General features: G+C 50.1%; 5 protein-coding genes across 5 annotated transcripts; 4 read left to right on the top strand and 1 right to left on the bottom strand.

Annotated features, from left to right (window-relative positions):
• Positions 1-68: 68 nt before the first annotated feature.
• Positions 69-2390, top strand: CDV56_102808 (uncharacterized protein; the record flags this gene model as incomplete). The annotated part of the gene is made up of 1 exon (XM_026756427.1): positions 69-2390. The coding sequence occupies one exon, from the start codon at positions 69-71 to the stop codon at positions 2388-2390; it is 2322 nt and encodes a 773-aa protein (XP_026617585.1).
• A 536-nt stretch (positions 2391-2926) lies between these two features.
• Positions 2927-5352, bottom strand: PRP43 (DEAH-box ATP-dependent RNA helicase PRP43; the record flags this gene model as incomplete). Its single annotated transcript, XM_026756039.1, has 3 exons — positions 2927-3055; positions 3118-4984; positions 5045-5352. 3 exons carry the CDS (start codon positions 5350-5352, stop codon positions 2927-2929), a joined length of 2304 nt encoding a protein of 767 aa, XP_026617584.1.
• Positions 5353-5937: 585 nt separating this feature from the next.
• Positions 5938-8746, top strand: CDV56_101968 (protein arginine N-methyltransferase; the record flags this gene model as incomplete). The annotated part of the gene is made up of 4 exons (XM_026755587.1): positions 5938-6042; positions 6106-6733; positions 6827-8382; positions 8441-8746. 4 exons carry the CDS (start codon positions 5938-5940, stop codon positions 8744-8746), a joined length of 2595 nt encoding a protein of 864 aa, XP_026617583.1.
• A 1954-nt stretch (positions 8747-10700) lies between these two features.
• Positions 10701-13372, top strand: CDV56_101316 (UNC45-central domain-containing protein; the record flags this gene model as incomplete). The annotated part of the gene is made up of 2 exons (XM_026754935.1): positions 10701-10781; positions 10937-13372. 2 exons carry the CDS (start codon positions 10701-10703, stop codon positions 13370-13372), a joined length of 2517 nt encoding a protein of 838 aa, XP_026617582.1.
• Positions 13373-16219: 2847 nt separating this feature from the next.
• Positions 16220-20002, top strand: CDV56_100210 (glycerophosphocholine phosphodiesterase; the record flags this gene model as incomplete). Its single annotated transcript, XM_026753829.1, has 4 exons — positions 16220-16355; positions 16424-19246; positions 19305-19705; positions 19763-20002. The coding sequence occupies 4 exons, from the start codon at positions 16220-16222 to the stop codon at positions 20000-20002; spliced, it is 3600 nt and encodes a 1199-aa protein (XP_026617581.1).
• Between the last annotated feature and the right edge of the window lie 647 nt (positions 20003-20649).

Raw genomic sequence — 20649 nt, 5'->3', positions numbered from 1 at the left:
TTCGATCGACGTCGACTCAATTCCTGTATGCTTCATTCCAACGAGCTCTACTTAGAAATGCCGCGATAATGCAAGGTCTATGGTCCCGCGTTGCTCCAACGCAGTCGGCCTGTCGATGCGTTTCCTGCCTCAGTACCAGCGCAACCGGAATAACGTCCCGAACAGCAACCGCAGCAAGTAAAAGACGCCTTCGCATAGGGAATTCCGTCACGGCGCTGTACACCAGTATCTTTGCTGCCGCAGCTCTGGCAGATGCTCAAGCGAAGGACAAGCGCCGACATGAGTGGGCCGAGAAAATCGCAGCCGTGAAGGAGGAGGTGAATGAATTGGTAGATGAAGAACATCGGCTACTAGAAGCCCTTCAGGCTCGAAGGTTGCGAACACTTTCACATGCAGCTTTACAAAAACGATCATTTACAACCTTGAGATCGATACCGACGGCCAGAAGCGGCCAATCGCTCCAAAGGAATCCTCCTAGTCGTTGGGTCCATGCAGCACAAGATCTTGACCATGAGGTACACAACGAATTCATCCACAATCCTGACCCCGAGGAGCCAAGTGTATTCCTCCAAAAGGATGAGTTCGAGCAAACCAGCCGAGATCTTCGGGGAATGATTGAGGACGATGGTGATTTTGACGATGATACATCACCGATAGAAAACGCTTTCTTCCTTGAAGATGTCGAGATTCCGAAGTGGCTGTCGGACGATTCGGTTCGACAGAAGGCCATCCGGAAACTTGCACTGAAGCAACTAGCGATACGACTTTTGCTTCGCGAGTCAGTCGCACACAATTACGCGGGTATTCCGATGAAGTATTCGGCCGACTTTGAGGTACCCCAACTCAATTTCGCGGAATTGTTGACTGAACTGAACAACATCCGGCGCAGAATTCGTCTTCTGAAAACCAACCAAGGTGCATTTTTTGACGATCTGGCAAAGGAGCTCCGCGTACGGTCGGTCAAGGAGCTGCAAATTGAGCGTGATAGGCTCGACGATGAAGCAAGCCGAGATGTTTCATTATTTCTCAGAGACAAAATGTCGCTTCAGGAATTGCTTCTACGATTAGCGAATAATCTACTTCAGTCCTCGGATCCTGATCGACCGTATTGCATGAAGTTGATGATCTTGACTTTCACCAAATCCATGCAAAATGATCTTACGGAACTGGTACTCAGGACGCTGCTGCCGCACAGATTTCCATTGAACTCCTCTCTCATCATCTCAATTTTGACCTATTTCAAAAAAGCTAAAAATCTCCAAGGGTTTGATGCGTTCCTAAGAATGCTTCGGGGTGAAGGATACCCGGTGGATATGGGCAGATTGGGTTATTACAAACGGATGGTCGTCAATGGCGTGGAAATAACTGTCCCCCCTGTGGCCAGTGCTAATCCTGTCATCTATACGACGCTGATCACGGCAGCTTTACGCTTCAATCAACCGGATCGAGCTGATGCCTGGCTTCAAGCAGGGAGGCAACACGGGGTTACAGACGACTTCTCGACCCTGTACGCCTATCTGAAGTATTATGCCCGAAGGTCTGACTGGCGAAACGGGCTGTATACACTAAGGAGATCGCTTGCCTTCCTAACTTGTTCTACTCTACACTCGCTCCGGCATGTCGAGAGATTGATTGCACACATGGTGCAACTTTGCGACTGGTGTGGAAAATGGGAGTTATCAGATGCTATGATCAAAGCCGCAATCGATAGCGGTTTTGACTGGAGTACCGCGATCAAAAATCAACAAGACATCAACCTTGCCCAAGATCCTCGCATCGACGTTTGGCAGAAGAAGGTGGACGAAAAGACAATAGAGAAACGAAGCAAGCCTGTATGGGAGAAGACTTTTGCCTTTGCCGACTTATTTGTGGAGCAATTGGACGATCTCATTATATCCGAGGAAAAGGACCCCGCCACCCGCTGGCAGAGTATGGTTGCCCTGCATTCTCGGGAAGTATTGTCAGCTATGCTTGCTGGCCCTCTTCATAAATACAAAGACGCAAAACCGACCGATCCTGCTCCCCAGCGGATCCTCAGTCCGGACGATGCCAACTTCGTTGAGCATGTCGATTCCGGCCGCCTTGAAGAATACGCAATATCCACTACGAACGCGCAGAAGATGCAGCAGGAAGAAATTAACAATCTGAGATCGGAAGTGCAGCAATTGAAGAATATTGTTTCGCAACTACACCGAACCGTTATCCAAAAGCCGTCCTCCACCCCATTCAGAGATGGCCGGCGCGCGGGACGTCAGGATTTCTCAACCGTGGCTTCCATCAGCGACGCCATGGACCCTCCAGAGGGGAAACGATTCAACCTACGGTTCATTTCTGATCCTCAAAATTCACGAAAAGTGGTGGAGCGGGAATCGGATGCTCCAGCAGAATGAAACATTCAAGATAGTGATCGCACGCGTTGTTCGTAATGATACCTCAATTACCTGTACAATCTTGTATATTAGGTTGGATAGATATAGGACTTGCAATGATGATCCCGTGACATTTGCTTCACCACTCTTGATAGGTTCTTGAGTTATGAGTCGCATGAATACGTTGACCAGACGTTCGCGTTTCCCTTGCCATTCAAGGATACCTACCGTGATGCATTACATCAACCAGGTATATCTCGTCGGGATTGACTCTGACGCGACTGCAGCAGACGTTGATGGATTTTGAGACTAGCGTTCCTAGCTCAGTGAATCCCTCTAAGTCTAGCCAAATGCTTGGATGCCAATGACAAGGTATGTTTGAATCGAGCAGTAGTACTCTCTACAATCAGCAGGGGCCAATTAATGACGTCTAGAATTCGAACGCCGCCGAATATACATACATGTTAGGCAAGTCTACTCTAAAATGACCGAAGTGAAGACGCCTTCGTGAAATAAAAGAAAGGGGGAATCTATTTAATTCTCGAAATCAGGATAATCTATCGTCTCTTTCCGGAGTCTCCGCGCATCTTCTCTTTGCGCGCAAGTCTCTCTGCGGCGCGCAGCAAGGAAGACCGGATCTCGCCCTTGGGGAAGCTTGAGATATCGTAGTATGTGGGAGCGATATCCTAGAAAGAAGCTATTAGTCATTCTCGTTCAATGATACTGGGGAAAAATGGTGACGACATACAATGAGCCATTCGGGTTTGACAGCAGTCACAGTCCGAATGTAATTCTTAGTCGTGAGGACAAACTCGTTATAGAGAACCCACTCGGCATCATAGCCGAGGACGGTTGAAGGGTGCAGAAGAACATTCTGGTTGTCCTTGACGGTCGTGTAAACACTCTTTCCCTGTGGTTCCTTCTTGGCGACCTGCATGAAGAATCCCGCGCACAGCGCACGCCGGATGTTCTCATAGTATTTCTTGTCTTCGAAAGGAGTCGAGATCATTTCCAGCTCCTCGCGCTCCATGATCCTCAGAAGCTGCATACGAACGTTGTCGGCCGATTGGAGAGATCTGAGGGAGAGGTAATGATCATGACACCATTGCTTTGGATTCTCCTGGGCCTCTGCACTCTTGAAGGCATGATAGGCGTTCAAAAGAGTGAGGTGGTCACCATCGGGGTGAGCAAAGAGATTCTTCATCTCGTCGGCGCGCTTCCTCTGAGAGGCGGGCCGCACGAAAATTTGAGGAACCGAAAGCAGAGCCGTGATCGACAGAATCTCATTTGAGCAGTAGAACTCGGGAGAACTGATCAGCATGACGGCGAGCGCGGGATCAAGGGGAAATTCGGAGGCAAGGCGGCCCAGCGGTGTCAGGTTGCCGTCGTCATCAAGGCAAGCCAGATAATTCAACTCCTCCAGAGCTCTCATGAGTGTCTCAGGGGCGGGAGGATCCATCAGGTCAAAGTGGACGAGATCATCGATTCCGAGCTTCTTCAATTCTAGCACAGTCGAGGAAAGGTTAGATCGGAGAATTTCGGGGTAGGTCTGATCAATCAGCTCCTTCTTGAAGGCACCTTCCGTATAGAGACGGAAGCATTTTCCGGGGCGCGTACGACCCGCACGACCAGCTCTTTGTTGAGCAGAAGCCTTGGAGATGGGAGACACGAGAAGTGACTCGACACGAATTCGGGGGTTGTAGATCTTCTGTTTCGAGAATCCCGGATCCACCACGTACACGATACCATCAATGGTAAGAGAAGTTTCCGCAATGTTTGTCGAAACAATCACCTTACGGCCAGCACGACCGCCTGGTCTGCGAGGGGGAGGAGCAGGCTCGAAGATACGCTGCTGCATGTGTGGAGGCAGACTGCCGTAAAGCGGATAGACTTTCAGGGGACCAGCGTCGGCTTCTCTCACCATCTCGTCCGCCTCGAGCGAGATCTTGCGCGCAGCATCTTCGATTTCTTCCTCACCGGTCAGGAACAGAAGGATATCACCATCCGGCTCTGTGGCGTGGATTTGGAGGACAGTGCGAATGGCCGCTTCCACATAATCTTGCTCCGGTTCGGGAGTATAGAAGATCTCGACGGGATGAGTACGACCGGGAACGGCAAGTAGAGGAGCGTCGTTGAAATAACGCTGGAATTTTTGCGCATCCAGGGTGGCGGACATGATAATGATCTTCAAATCGGGCCGACGCTGCACAACTTCTTTGAGAAGGCCCATAAGTACATCGGTAGCCATGGTTCTTTCGTGAGCTTCGTCAAGAATAATTGTGCTGTAGCGTGTAAGGTCATGATCATGCATAGCTTCTCTCAGAAGCATACCATCCGTCATATATTTCAGGCAGGTCTTGGAACTTGTCATGTCCTCGAAACGGATACTGTAACCAACTTCCTCTCCAAGCTTAACATCCAATTCAGCAGCCACACGCTGAGCAACGGACATGGCAGCAACTCGACGAGGTTGGGTACAAGCGACCATTTTGCGCTGGGTTTGCGGTAGATCATCGTACAAGACGAACTGGGGAATCTGTGTAGTCTTACCGGAACCAGTCTCACCGACAAAGACTAGAATCTGGGACTTCTGGTAAAGCTGCAAAAACTCGTCTCTTTAAATAACAGTTAGTTATTTATCACCGAAAGCCCTCACCTGAGTATGAACGGCTTACCTCTGTTGGTGCACTGGAAGATCACGACGAGTCTGCAAGATAGAGAAGTACTTGCTGGAGAAAGGTTGACCGGTAAAAGGATTGATCTCTCCATCCTCTATCTCCTTCACCAGAGCTGCTGTCGTCTGATGCCTCTTCAGCTTCGCGAAAGCGGGATTCGTCCCTGATGAGCTCGAGTTGCCGTTGGCAGACACATCCGCATACATATGAGCCAGGTAAGGATTGTTCCTGGGATCCGTCTCTGTCTTGTCCATCTTCTGACGCTTAGCACGCGAGCGATCTTCAGAGTCTGAGCGCGAGTCGACCATGGCGATGTAAGTTCTGCAAAAGAGTGGAGTTGCGACAGTGAATGAGATCGCCTTGCGAACGAATTCAATAATCTTACTTGAATTATCGAGCGGCAGAATAATAATTTTGCCGATGGCTGAGGGAAAAATTAGTCTAACCCAGATAGGCAAGTGTCGCCGCATAGTATCATCGCCACAGCTGTGTTTTTCAGTCCTCTCACCGCCTGGAGATTCTGCCACCACCCCTCCCCACAGAAAGGCAGGGGGATTGCCGTGTCTGTTACTCTGTTTAATTGATGGAGCTATCTAGCGCTTGGACGGTACCTTGGTGCGGCACTCAGAAGGGAGGGGACACCTTTGACTGAGCGACGGGCTCCTATCAATTGTTCCCTCATCGCACCATCGTCCATCTGAAGTCGCATTGAGACAAATCGGTTCTATTGATCAATTGATCTGAAATGCGGGACTAATCTTCCAGGCAGATATTGCGTTAAGATCAACAATCATCTCAACATTGGGACCGTCGAAGGCTCGTCGATTGAACTTCACGGAATTTCTCTTCTCCAAGAAATATCCAGAACGTACTGTTCTGTATAGTTTGCGAAGATGGATGCAGAAGATTTGGCCCCCGCATTCTGCGTTGGTCAACATGAAAGCAACCGTACAATACCCATCACCACGCAGATTGTGCAGTCGGCACACGAGAGTAACGTACGTACCCGTCGAATCTGCAGGGTATCTGAATTGTCTGACCTGCTAATTCTTCGGTCTTAGTATGATATGCTTACTACGCCGATAACCACTCCTCACTTTCACTCTCGAGTCCTAAGTCTGCTCTCTGGTCACTTGTCTAAGTTGCAGGCAGTATCGTCTGATCCCAATGGTACTCTGGCGACCACCGAGAATACGAGGCCTGTGGTCATCCCTCCCCTTGGCCCGTCAGACACTCATCTCACTCCAAACCAAACGATGAGCCAGTTGATGGGTGTCACTAGCCCTTGGATTGACCTTTGTTCCCCCGATCCATTGATTGCAGATATCTCCCGTCAAGTTCTCATGTTAGAGGTGGCATATGCAGCTTTCTGCGGCATTGGATATCTCCTGATCCCGGGCCCGAAGCTCCACCATGGAAATATGCACTCAGAAGGCTTGATTTTCTACGCGAGGGCAGTTCAAGATGCCATCAATCTTGGCCCATACATTCAATTTCATGTTTGGCTGAGAATTGTGGACAACCCGGATCTGGAAGTTGATAATATGGGTGACCTCGCTCCTCTTGCCCGTGATGAGTTCCTCTGGGGTTCCGATGATGGGCAGTCGCTCAAGGTGGACCTGTTTGGAACTTGGGATGCTTGGGACGTAATTAGAAGAACCTGTAAATATCACACGAGACTCTTCGTAGGTAAGAATATATTTTCTTTTCTGCAGCCCTTCATCCGTTCTTACATCTGCGACTACTTCCAATTTGCCCTGTTGCTAAAATCTATACCGACAGCACTATCCTTACCAAAACAACTTCCTCCAATGTCTGTCCAGTCCCGCTGGCATTCCGAGCCTGTTCACCTGCTTACTATGGACGCCAATGCTTTTATCAAGAACCAGAAAGGCTACCCTGTCCTATCCAAGGCGCACCAGGCTTTGATTGCTAAATTCATGCGTCTTCGGACGCCCCCGTGGATTCTCCTCTGCGACGTTGGCCCTATTCCGGGAGTAGAGACAAGCGAGTCGTCTGGGGCTAATCAATCGAACCTGTCCAGCTCTGAATATCCAAGTCTTTCGCAAGCCGCGGTCTCGAGCAAGAAGTTTCATGATCCGACACCTCATTTGTCATATATCAGAAATCTCCAGCAACGTCAACCGCCTCGCTCTGCGATCGAGAGATTTGGCATGGGTTATCAAGACTATCTTCAGGCGCCACTGCAGCCCTTGACGGTTAACCTGGAAAGCATCACATATGAAGTTTTTGAGAAAGATCCTATCAAGTATGAGTGGTATGAGAGAGCTATTGCGAAAGCCCTCAGTGACTGGGCCGAGCAGAAGAAGCCTACCTCTAACCCGGATGGTCGGGTAGTGCTCGCTGTTGTGGGCGCCGGCAGAGGGCCGTTGGTAACGCGAGCGATCCGGGCAAGCGCTGAAACAGGCGTCGATATCGATCTTTGGGTCGTAGAGAAGAATCCTAACGCGTTTGTTCTCCTTCAGCGCCACAATGAAGAGCTCTGGGGCGGCAAGGCCACCCTTGTTCAGTCGGACATGCGGAGCTGGAAAGGTCCCCGAAGGGCGAAGGATTCCGGCTTGCCTCTGGCCCCAGTTGGAGAGTCCCTCGGTATTGAGGATTCGCTTCTCTATAAACCTGAGCCGGATCAAAAAGCCAGCACGCCAGCCCCTGAGTCTCTGAAGAGTGTGGCGTCGTCCGACCCGTCTTCTGGTCGGATTGATATTGTGGTCTCGGAGCTTCTCGGCTCATTCGGGGACAATGAACTGTCGCCGGAATGTCTGGACGGTATCACTCATCTACTCAATCCTGTGCATGGCATATCCATCCCAGCCTCCTACACGGCCCATCTCACACCGATTTCGGCCCCTAAGCTGCATGCGGACGTTGTGAACCAGTCTATATCGAATCCAGCGGCCCCGGAGACACCGTACGTGGTCATGCTACATGCCATCGACTTCTTGTCCACGAATCTGCTGTCTGCCGGCACCATGGCGGGCGACAGCGGCAACAGTTATACCAGTAATAATCGATCTTCTATCTCGACCCTCCCAGGGCCCGAGTCTCCAACTCCTTATGTGCAGACGGCGTGGTCGTTCTCGCATCCCAACAAAGATATTCCTCCCCAGTCACCTTTTATATCCACCATCTCCAACTCACACAATGTTCGCCGGACGCGCCTGGCCTTCCCTACTCAGAATCGTGGCGTTTGTCACGGCCTGGCCGGTTACTTTGAGACTGTGCTCTATCGTGATGTGGAGCTATCAACAAACCCCGTCACGATGGACAGTAAGAGTGCTAACATGATCAGTTGGTTTCCCATATACTTTCCACTCAAGGTGAGAATTCATGCAGCCTCTTTTCCGAGAAATACTAGCATCTAACCACGGCTCCTAGACACCACTCAATGTACCTGACAACGGAGAGATTATTGTCACTATGACCAGGCAGACCGATGACCGGAAAGTTTGGTACGAGTGGATGGTCGAGGTGTTCGCTCTGGAACGCATTGCAGATGCACCAGCAATTGAATTGCCCGTCATGAGCGGCGCACGGGCGGTGTCTCCAGCTACAGACGGTACCAGCGGCAAAGACAATGGCACCGGCAAGCAACAGAAAGGTGGAAAGCACAGCGGTTTCCGACGTGTGAGGGTTGGAATGAGTGATTTGCACTCGAGTATCAAGGAAGGGTGTCTGATGTAACGGGGACCGAGAGACTTTCGGTTCCCACGTCAATCGTACGGTCGCTTCTGGGTCGGCAGATGTAAATTGACTCGGGCTGAGATAGGGGGCATCTGTGAAGCAGAAAGCCTGCAGATCAAGGGCCAACTGGTATCTAGTGTCTACTATCTAGAAGCGGTTACCTTAGACTAAATTCACCAGTTCCGCCGTCCTGGCTCGAGCTAACGAGAGATCGACAAGTCAACGCCTTGGCATTGAGTGCATTCATGTTACATGGAGCTACTCTAATCTCCAGGCTGTTGCCGGTTTGTCCTCATAGGCGCTCGCAGCCTCGCTTAGGTCAAGCCATCTCAAAATCCTCAAATCCAAGTCAGCCAAGCTAGCCGATAGATCACTAATGAGCAAGCTCTTCAGATCTTCCCAGTCGGAAGACGACCCGTGCTAAAAGTGGAAACTCACTAAGGCACGGACTGCTCCAGTTCTCTAGAATGGAGTAAGCTCATCTGGGAGTGACCTGCATATACGAGTGGGATACGGTGGTGGTAATCCGTGCAGTGACAAGGCAGGGCAAGGTAAGACGGAGGCTGGAACGACTGAGGAGACAAATCATGAAATCGAGGAGTCTGCCAAATAGATATTACATGAGTATCAACTATCTATCAAGCAAGCTCTAGATAGATCTCCCTGAGCAAGGAGGAGCCAAGACTTGAGGGTGTGCAGAGTCACAGGCACTAGTAGTACTTCTGGGAAGAGAAAGTCTTGGAAGCCTTGGACGGTGCAATGGTGCATTAGTGCCGAAATACGGAGTACTCCAGTTATCCAGTTATCCAAGAGGCCGAAACAAGTTGTCGAACATGGAAGCCGGACGGCGCAGTCTTGTCTGTGTCCGGGGGCACTTGTGGACTCCGTAAGGTAGTCTAATTCTAAATAGTCGTCGGCATGTGGGAGTGGACTCCGGGCTTTAAGCCACGAAAGAAGGGGGCCGAGAGTGGGCAACGTGGTTTCATTGGCTTCTGTGGTTGGTGCCGCTGTTATCTCTGAATCTTTGAATAATCAAGATCATTGCGATTATTTGATGTCGCTTTCGATTATCAGCACACTCGAGCCCTTGAGAGGACAAAGAGGACAAAGATGCGGTAACCTGTACTTCTGTGGTCGAGGTAATTTACATCAAGCGAGGGGTCATCATTAACTGCCAAGCCATTGATCTTCAGATTGTACAACGAGCATTGCCATCAAGGAGGCTTTGATAGTCAAGGAGAAGTGTTCTATGGGGGTGATCATAGTCAGTCACGCTGAGACGAGACTCTTATGCCAAGTAGGATGAAGCTGATGAAGATGAAGGAGGGGCGCCGACTCCGCCGAGTATTCAACGATGTACGTATTATGAATTACCCTTATCCGCCACTGCCCGTATGTTATGTAACCCGATGTAAGATTCCTTAACCCCGGGGTAATTTTGCCCGGTTATTGCTGCATTCGGAGGTCCAACGCGCTGTATTACCAATACCATCTAGCAAATGCGGACGGGAATTCATGGTTCACGGAATCATCCATTTAGGTAGGTATGATCGCAAGAAAAAAAAGCAACTCAGACTACTTCCTTACAGTACTACTGCATCATAATAATATCAACCTATTGTCCTGATTACTGTCTTCCCTCCTTCAGGATCTGCTTGCTTACTCGGACAGCCATAGTTCCCTTTATAATCTCCATGATTGCATGTGTTCTTTGTTGTTCGACCGTCACTTCGGAGGCCGTGGGTTGAAACTACCTTGCTACCGCTCACTCTGACTTCTGCTATCGTTTGTTTGAACTTGATTGAATTGCTATCTCTGTCTAAGCAGAGATAACCTTCTGGGTTCTGCTATTCTGCATCCTCTTACCTGTCTTTACGTCGCCTACAATTACTCTTTCTCAACCGTCCGCGATCCTCCCCTCCTTCTTCTCCCTGCCCCTCTTATCAAGCCTGAAATGGTTCACTCGACAGGCGAAGAGCGCGCTGTACATCTGACACGGGAGGCTATTGAGCTGGCAGATGCTGGTCACCGCGAGGTATGCCTATTTCCTTTCATGCCTAGCGAGCTTCCGCTCATCTGTTTTTGCTGCTCGTCGCGCTCTCTTATGGGTCCGCCGTTATCATCTGTTTCACACCTCTGTACATTTTGCCGACTTTCAAAACTCCGCTAACTTTTTTGTCCTATTCTCAGGCTGCCTCACGAAATCTCCGAGAAGCTCTTTCCTTAGCACCAGAAAATCCAAACGTCAAAGCAGCCATTATCAAGATTCAACAAGAGGAGAATAATAGTCACTACCTGCTAGACCTGTGCCGCCGATATACCTCTGGAAAGGATGAGAGTGCGGGAAAGGATGCCGCCCTCTATCTCCGCACCGATGGTCTCAAACCTCCAGAGGAGGTGGCTTTGGAATCCGTCAAACTCATACTAGCGCAGGAACCTTATAGTCTATCTTCGCTTCAAGATGACATTATCTCGGGATTGGTGCGCCAGAACGCCAGCGTGCGGCAATACTTTTCGGACCAGCTTCGAGTATCTGTCACGACATTTTTTGACGAGATCTATGATCGGGGTGATGGGGCGGCAGTCTGTCTGGACACCGTGGTCTTGGATCATGCCGTGTGGCCATCAGAGGATACGCGCCTGCACTGTGAATGCGAACTCTTCCAGCTCTTCATCGCTAAGCTCATGGAATCGGGGCATGACTTGGACGGTCGGTCTCTGAAAGGTATTGCGCGCCTGCTCGCGGTCGATGCGGTCAAGCTGCAGCATCTGGTTGATGACGAAGGGCTTGACGTGATCCTTTCCTCCTTGGACATCCGGCTTCCTCTAGAAGTGAGGAGCCAGGCAACTCTCGCGACAGTCAAGTACCTCGAAACTTCAAAGGAAACAGGGCAGGACCGTTTCTCGCGACTTCTTTCCACTAAAGTGACGAACGCGCGCAATGACGACCACATAGTTGCATTTTCCGCCCTCGCTGCCGTTTTCCCCGTTGTGCCAGATGTTGCTGCTTCCCTCTTCCTGTCGGATAGTTTCATTAGTTCTCTCACGCCATTTACCTCGAGGAACATGAAGAGCCGGAAAGTGGAAACGGCCATTCTGGAGCTGCTAAATACAGCGTGCATAAATCAGGCCTGTCGGGATGCTGTTTCTAAGCACTTCTCCGATTGGCTCTCTCACCTTTTGACGAATGGTAACGACCAGAGCTCAGAGTTGGCAGCGGTGATATTGGCGAAAGTTCGGGCTTCTGAGAAAGAAAATCCCACCACGTCCAATGGTAAAGTTCACGAGGAGGATAGCCGGACAGCGGAGCTGGTCAACCGCTTCAAGGAACAGATATTGAAGCATAAGGATGAGAGTATTTCGAACGCAATCGAAGGTTTGGCCTATTCTTCTGTCAAGCCAGCCGTAAAGGAGCAGCTTGCAAAAGATTCTGCTTTCCTGAAAGACTTGATCAAGGGGCTGAAAGCCAGCATCGCTGACACATCGGTGCTGTATGGCGGCCTGATGATCATTTTAAATCTCACCCAGTTTTTACCCGCGATGACCGAAGAACAGAAGAAGATCTCCCAGCTCAAGTCGTACGCAGACGCTTCGGGCGCGGCAGCACGGGCTGGGCCGCATCCGCTCGAGGACGACCAGCACGTCATCGCTCGTTGCAACGCGGTAGTTCAGGCCGGGGTCATGCCTCTTTTCATAGAATGCAGCAAGAGCAGCCTGCCTTCTGCCCAGGGCCTCGTGAGCAAAATTCTGCTCTCTCTGTCCCGAGACCGCAAATCTAGAGGAACTCTCGCGCAACAAGGCGCGGTTAAGCTGCTTCTAGGCCTGGGGACTGCTAGACAAGGCACGTCGGGCTCGATTTCTAACGAGGCGATGCAGAGCGCCTCACATGCACTCGCCCGTATACTTATCTCTGTCAATCCGTCCCTCGTTTTCCCATCGTCCGGATTCCCTCAGATCACCTCAGCCGTTCGGCCTCTGACCAGTCTGTTGACGACGCCTGAAGTAGGCACCTTGACTGCGGAACAGCCACGCGATTTGCTACCTGTGTTTGAGAGCCTTCTCGCTCTAACCAATCTTGCATCGTACCCGGATCCGTCTGCAGCGGAGGCCATAGTTCGCCATGCATGGACAGTTGTGGAAGACCTCCTGCTCTCCAACAGCCCTATGATTCAACGAGCATCATGTGAACTGGTTTGCAATCTGATGACGTGCGAGCCCGGGGTAGCGAAATTTGCTGATGGCTCCAAGCGGGCTGCCCAGCGGCTCCACATCCTTCTGGCGCTCACTGACACCGATGACATGGAGACACGCAGAGCTGCCGGCGGTGCCTTGGCTATGCTGACCGAGTTTGATGCTGCCATTGCGGGCATCCTCGATCGACCGCGTGGCGTGGAGCTACTCCTGGGTCTTTGTAAAGAAGATGACGAAGGGCTTGTGCATCGGGGCGTTGCGTGTATCCGGAATCTGACCTGCATGGCAACTGGCGACATCTCTACACGTGCGAAAGAAATGGTGGAGAAATATGGAGGAATCGATATCCTGACCAGTGTGCTGAAGAAGACGTCGAACCCGGCGGTGCTCCAGACGGGAGTAGAAGCTTTGAAACCTCTAGTCGAGAGCAAATAGGCTTCGTCACAATCTTTGTTTGAACGAATTGGTTTCTTCGGCAACATGATGAAGTTCAATGGAGTTACTGGGACCTTAGGGAGGGGTCATCTACATGGCGAGCTTTTAATGTGTTCTGACTGCCGAGGGAGCCACTCGGCCACTCGTGTGATCCCCTACCTTTTTTTTCTTCTCTTTCTGCTGAGCTGTTTGTGCTCCTGTTCTTCAATAATGACTACGTCTCATCTTCTTTTATCTTTTAGCAGAGGATGTTATTGTTGTTTAATTAGCGTTAGGGAGGGTTCGGCGTTTTCCTAGGTTCTATCTTTTCCTTCTATATGTGGTCTCACGGGATTTCCATAGACACGATTTGATACGCGAATTCATACTTTACTTGAACGCTCGAACTCCTTTTGATGGATGAATGCTCTCGACCTTGTGCTATGGAAAGGATCGTCTTCGCTTCCAACTCAACATAGCACTGACCGTGGGGTGGTCACGAGATTCGTCATGTGTACAGTCCACTCATTCTTGCCCCTTTACTCTAAAGGTAAAAGTCGGTATCATAGTTCCAAGCTTCAGCCATCATCCTACAAGGGTACTATCCGTATGCAGAAAAAGCAAAAACAGCGCTCCGTACTCCGTACCTTCGGCAAACTTCTAATAAACTCGCGGGGACCGGTGAAGAATGGCATCTGCAAGGGTGAAGTTAGACGGTGATGATAGTAGCAGTCTACTGTGGACAGCCAGTCATCTGACCCTGGCCACATGCTCGCATACACACCCCCGGAAGTTAACTTGGCTGATCTTGAGATAAAAGAGGCTCGTGATGCCTTACACGGTATGGTTTAGGTGTTGCTTTTTTCCGAAATGAGCTCCTTTTTTCCATTCGGTAGGCTATACTATAGAGGACTCTGGAGATATCGAAAGGACTATCTACCGGTAACCGCTCTATCACCTTACAAGGGATGGGGTATAATCGGGAGACCGGAAGATAGCTTATTGCCATTGGGTGATTCGAGTCTACCAGAGATTTTTTGATCATTTGGTGGGACGGTTGGGTGTTGTGGTGTTTGTCTACTGAAAGATGGAGGAGGGAGGGAATGATGGCTCAGATGCAAGCGAAAGAAAAGGGATATGATATTGGCAGGGGGATATAGTGGAATCTGCCATTGGATAGGATTCGATAGAACGATGGAGCGAAGTCCTGTCAATAGGAAGGAATGGCAGATGATTGATAGTGCTGCATTGTGTAACTTGGAAGTATATACTCCGTATCACGATTGATAAGCAGCGCTGGATGAGGATAGACTTGACTGCACTGCATCGTAGATTTTCTTCCAGTAGTTAACTACCTCCATACTTCGACATTTCGATACGAACTGACAAGAAGGAGAGTAAATGATAACCCCACAGACCCTAAGGTATCGAATGCAGCTCACCGACAATTCAGACTAGATGCCAAATCAACAGGGGTATGCAGGAGCTTTGATCCCACCTGGAATAAATAATATAGATAGATGCATGACAGAACATCCCCCACCCTCCACTGCAGGAGTAAACACCCGTGGACAAGCCACTTGCAACGACTCGACAGCCATAGCGAGGGATGCTCATCTCCCATTGGAAATGAGGAGCTGATGGGCGTTATTCTTCCCCACGTCTCTTGTTGGATGCTGGATAGGTAGTCGAGTGGGACTGAATCAGATATAGCGCAATATACGGAGTTCATACATCATTAGGGAATCATCCCTTGAGCTCCCTGATCAGCATGTCCGACAAGTTATATATAGTTGGACTTGATCCGTATTGCAAAGCAACCCCCAATTTCATTCCTCCATTACTACAAGTGTAGTCTATACAGAGGTAACTGTTTTCTCGTTACTGCCCTGCTATAAACATACTTGGTGTTCTATTGGCCACCACCACAGCAATTCCAGCAGGGTATGATCATCTCCAGGAAACAGTCGAATCTCCCTCGAAGACTCCGACTATCCGACGACATCTCACCCTTGGAACCAACAGGGTGTGGCGGACAAATCACAGTCTCTTTGGTACGCACGCCGCTGAGCATCAGTGCATCAGTCAAAGAATCGCCATCTCGCCCCGAAGGTGTGCTTCCTCTATCATATTTCACTCGTTGATCAGACCTTTCCAGCTCCCTTCCCCTACCCACCTGGTTCCCTCATTATTATTTATCATGATCATCGAGACATCTCCGTCATCATCTGCGAGCGTTTAGTACTACTCTCATTTGGCTATCATTTACCGATCCTCCGGTTGACCCACATAGCAGAATTTCCCATCCTTAGCTTTGCCATCCATTGTCTGAATTTTTGATCACTCGTAGCCGTTTTAATGGGCTAAATCCACCACTGCCTGAAAAGGTACAGCTTGTTCACTAGAATCGCCTGTGAAGGTCTCCCTTTCACTCACGCGCCTTCACCCGGCTTTATTCACCGCATCTTTCTGGTCGATCTTACCGCGTGCTAACTCGGAGCTGTCGAGGTCATAGTTCGTTAAAGGCAACTCAAACATCGCCGACTACCCATATTCCTTGACATCGCTGGAGTGAGGGAGCATTCTGTCTTCCTCTTGTTCGAGACAACGCCCATACCCACGGTTCTTCGCACAGACTGACAGATGGAGCTATATTCGAACCCTTCCAGTACCCTTTTCCTTGCTTGTCTTTGCTCTCTTATCTGAGGATTCTAATTGTTCGCTGTCCTTTCCCACCCTACTGTTCTATCTATTTTCCTCCTGATTCCTTAAACCCGCTTTTGCGGGTTGTCGAGAGATCTCAATCTCTCCAAGCGGACGAAGCACGCTTTCGGCTCTACTTAGAGGAAACGATTGCCGCTGTCCATCATGAAGTTTGGGCGCAACTTACCTCGAAATGTCGTTCCCGAATGGAGCACTTGCTACATCAGGTACAAGGCCTTGAAGAAACTGATCAAATTCCCGGCGGAGGAGGTGAAAGCTGGCCGTGAAGCGGATCTTGCAGGTGGGTTTCTATCTCAGTGCCATGCGCCGCAAGGCGAAGCGGCCTACTAACATGAAGGTATCATACAGAATTCTTCTACTCCCTCGATCGAAATCTCGAGGATGTCGATTACTTCTACAACAAAAAATTTGCGGACTTTTCCCGTCGGTTGAAGTTGCTGGAAGAGCGATACGGCCATTCCTTGCACAAAGGTCATGAGCTCGATTCGGAGGATGTGGAGGATCTTCTGGCGGCGTTGCTCGAACTGCGTGGTCAACTGCGCAAGTTGCAGTGGTATGGCGAAGTCAACCGTCGTGGATTTGTCAAAATTACCAAGAAGCTTGATAAGAAGGTCGGCGTCAAAGCACAACAGACGTACCTGGAGACTAAAGTGGATCCGTCGCCTTTCGCCTCGAACGCTCGAGTCACCGAGTCTCTAAAGAAAATCAACGACTGGCTCTCCGTGCTTGGAGAACAGAAGGTCTTCGACGATGCAAGCTCCACTAGATCCTCGCTGTCGATGAAGAAAGGACCTTCGCGCCCCAATCTCAACCTGCCCCCGAGCATGCTCAGTGAGGTTGATGAGGCCTTGCGCAAGGACGACACACATGTTCTGCTGGAACTACTCGAGACGCTGAAGGCAGCTGCGGATGATATTGGAGAAACGGTCTATCCCAAGGTTTTGAAGAGTCTCCTTCAGCGGTCCATTTACTATCGCTCCAAGGCGTGCATTTCAGTCCTTCTTGGTCGAATCGACTCGCTCGATGAGGATGACGATATCAATAAGCGCAACTGTATCCATCGTTTGGTTATTTCCATCGGACGAGCACAGTCTTCCACCGATTCCGAGTCGTCCGCCTCGATGGTGCTTGATTTTTCGTTGGAAACTTCTCACTACATCACCCCCGCTGCTCCTCCCACCATGCAGCCAACCCGGCCAGTGGTGAAAGAGTTGAATCATCCTCAGCTTCTGGACAGAGCCGACCCATCGGTTTCACTTTTGCAGTTCATTCTGGACCAACTCCAGCCCCACCAGCGTGGCGCCTTGCTAGCCAAAGACCTTTCTGGACGCACCCCTCTGCATTATGGTGCACAGTATGGGTTCAAAGTGGTATGCGAGGTCATCATTGAACATCTGCAAGCTTGGGATATGTTTGATGTTCGTGAGGGCATCGATGCACCGCAGTGGCAGGATAATGATGGCTGGGCTCCTTTGCACTTGAGTGTCGTTGGCGGTCACCCACTGACGACACGGGCACTGTTGGAAGCGGAGAACTGGCAGGGGGCTTCCGAGGAAAAAGCTGCCATACGGAAGCACGTGTCGAAATCCAGCGCGGTTCTGGCATTGGCCACCAAGGCAAATTTCGTCGACATAGTGCAACTCCTTGTGGATGCTGGAGTCGACATCAACTACCAGGATGATCAGGGCGAAACCGCGCTGCACGTGGCCGCTCGTTTTGGTCATGATGTGTGCGCAAAGATCTTACTTGAGGGCAGTAACGATCAGAAGGCGGACACTGAGCTTACTGAAAATACTTATTCTTGGACGCCGCTCTTCATTGCGTGCGTCGACGGATCTTTGGGCGTTGTCGAGTTGCTCATTGAAGCTGGCGCCGATCTTGAGAGACTGGACTCTTCGGGCTGGAGTGCCAAGGAACATGCTGCATTAAGAGGCCATCTTGATATTGCGAGACGTCTGGCGCAAGTGACACCCGAACCTGAAGTAACGGAAGCAGAGCCCGCGATACCTGTTCCTTCGTTCTCTTCTGTCCAATCATCCCCACCTTTGCAATCCTCCCTCACCGAGAGACGATCTAATGTTAGCCCAAGCGGGAGTCCTGCGCCGCGGAGCACTGAACCTCTTAAAACTTTTGGACATCGGTATCTCACCGACAAGGCCATGATTCTGGTCAGCTTGGGCACCATGGACATGCGAAAGCACATGGAAGTAGTGAATCTTGACCGCATTCCCATGGTCAACGCCCATTCTACTCAATTGGATACCGCCCTGTCCATCGTCGTCTCGACCAATGGAGCTGAAGGAGAGCCCGAGATCATTGATCTTCCGGTTCAAGAGAACATCTGTACCGAACCGATCGTCTTTCATGCCGCAGACCCAAGCAAAGTCAGGCTTCTGTTCGATCTTGTCCCCACATATGCGGGCTCAAAGGATCAGATTATAGGACGCGGCGTTGCTCTGCTTTCGAGCGTCAAGCCGACGATCGGATCTCACCGTATCAATCTCAAAGGGGACTCCACGGTTCCCATTATGGCTGCCAACACTCTGGAAGTCATTGGCTCCGTGACATTCAACTTCCTTATCATTACGCCGTTCAAGCATCCGAATATGTCAATTACTGGCAACAAGACATACTACAAGAGCATGAGCTCGACCATGGTCATCGGACATCGCGGTTTAGGGAAGAATTTCGCCAGTCGCAGGTCCTTACAGTTAGGAGAAAACACTGTGCCGTCTTTTATTGCGGCTGCCAATTTAGGAGCATCCTACGTCGAGTTCGATGTCCAGCTCACGAAAGACCATGTTCCTGTCATCTATCATGATTTTCTTGTCAGCGAAACAGGAATCGACGCCCCCGTCCATACTCTGACACTGGAGCAATTTCTTCAGCTTGGTGAGAGCGGCGTGTCCCGCCGGTCCACCTCTCCGTATCAAGCGCCTGACGCTGCCGGAAACATGCTGGGCAATCCCAACTTCCGTCAGCGATCAATGTCTGTTGGCGGCTCCGAGTTTGATCCTACAGAGTTGAACGAGAGAATCAAACACACGCGGGATTTCAAGAAGAAGGGATTCAAAGGCAACACTCGTGGGAATCACATTCAAGCTCCCTTTGCAACATTGGAGGAGTTGTTCAAGAAGCTGCCAAAGTCGGTTGGATTTAATATTGAACTGAGTGAGTTTTCGCAACCCCCTAAAGAACAGTTACCAGACGATCTGACCAAGATCGCCAGAATACCCCATGCTCTTTGAGAGCGAGGAGGAGGAGATGGATACTTACGCCGTCGAGCTGAATTCCTTCGTGGATACGGTTCTCGAAAAGGCCTACGAACACGGCCAGGGTCGCAACATGATCTTTTCTAGCTTCAACCCAGATATCTGTCTTTTGATCGCTTTCAAGCAGCCTTCCATCCCTGTGCTCTTCTTGACCGACTCTGGCGCGTCTCCGGTAAGCGACATCCGAGCCAGCAGTCTGCAGGAAGCTGTTCGATTTGCTTCTCGCTGGAGCTTGCTGGGCGTTGTCTCCCAGGCTGAGCCACTGGTTCTGTGTCCGCGTCTGGTCCGCGTCGTGAAGGAGTTTGGTCTTGTCTGCGTATCTTACGGAACGCTGAACAATGAGCCCACAAACGTCAAGGTAAAGCCTCATTTCTACCCACGCCTGGCTTCTTTACCTGTACTAAACCCTGAATAGCTCCAAGTCGCCGAGGGGATTGATGCCGTGATCGTCGATTCCGTTCTCGCAATCCGTAAGGGTCTCACGGAGCGTCAAGCTAAAGGCGACACTCCGGCCACATCTGCGCAGCCAAGTCCGCTGGCTGAACCCAATCGCGAGGCACTCAAGGAATCTATCCATATACCAGTCCTTGACCAAACCGAACAGAAGGAAAACCACCTCCATGTGAAACCGGAGGCTGTACTCAATCCCCAGTGAAGCCTTTATCGTTTAGTTCAACATTGCACCAGCCATGCGGCTTTGCTTCAGGTTCAGGTCGAAGTACTTCTGGCTACAGGTTACTTACATCTCATTGGCGATAACATCTTGTCTGCATCTGTACATATCTCTGAGTGGTCGATTTCGCGGTTTCTGGCTGTTTCTACAAAGCGGTATCCACGTGCTGTCATTTGAAAAGATGCTAGGTGATGGGACTGCCTATCTCGCATTTCGTAATTCTTGATAATATCAATCTCTAGACTATGTGGTGAAACTTATTAGTGAAATAGGAGATGAGCAAATAACTTAATAATAATTCTGATCTCATTCAAACAAACAATGTTTCACTGTGATAGAAAATCTCCTTATCCCAGTTCAAAAATGATCTAAACCATCCTACAGTGGGGTGCAAAAAGTATTCGACCACCCCTACCTTACCGCCTACTATTCTGCCAGCAGAATACCACCAAACGCGTAGTTATCCATTACTTACCTAGATATCAACAACCAAAATGGGCCGTAAAGGCAAAGAATTGACCCCTCAATTACGCTCACGAATCTGTGAGTTAAAGAGCATTGGATGGAGCTATTCCAAGATTAAAGCCAAGCATCCTGACGTGCCTCTTTCAACTATCAAATCAACTGTT

Source organism: Aspergillus thermomutatus, assembly GCF_002237265.1.
Source record: "Aspergillus thermomutatus strain HMR AF 39 chromosome Unknown NODE_20, whole genome shotgun sequence".
In the NCBI taxonomy this organism is placed as follows: Eukaryota; Fungi; Ascomycota; class Eurotiomycetes; order Eurotiales; family Aspergillaceae; genus Aspergillus; species Aspergillus thermomutatus.
This window is presented reverse-complemented; position numbering and strand designations above follow the sequence as displayed.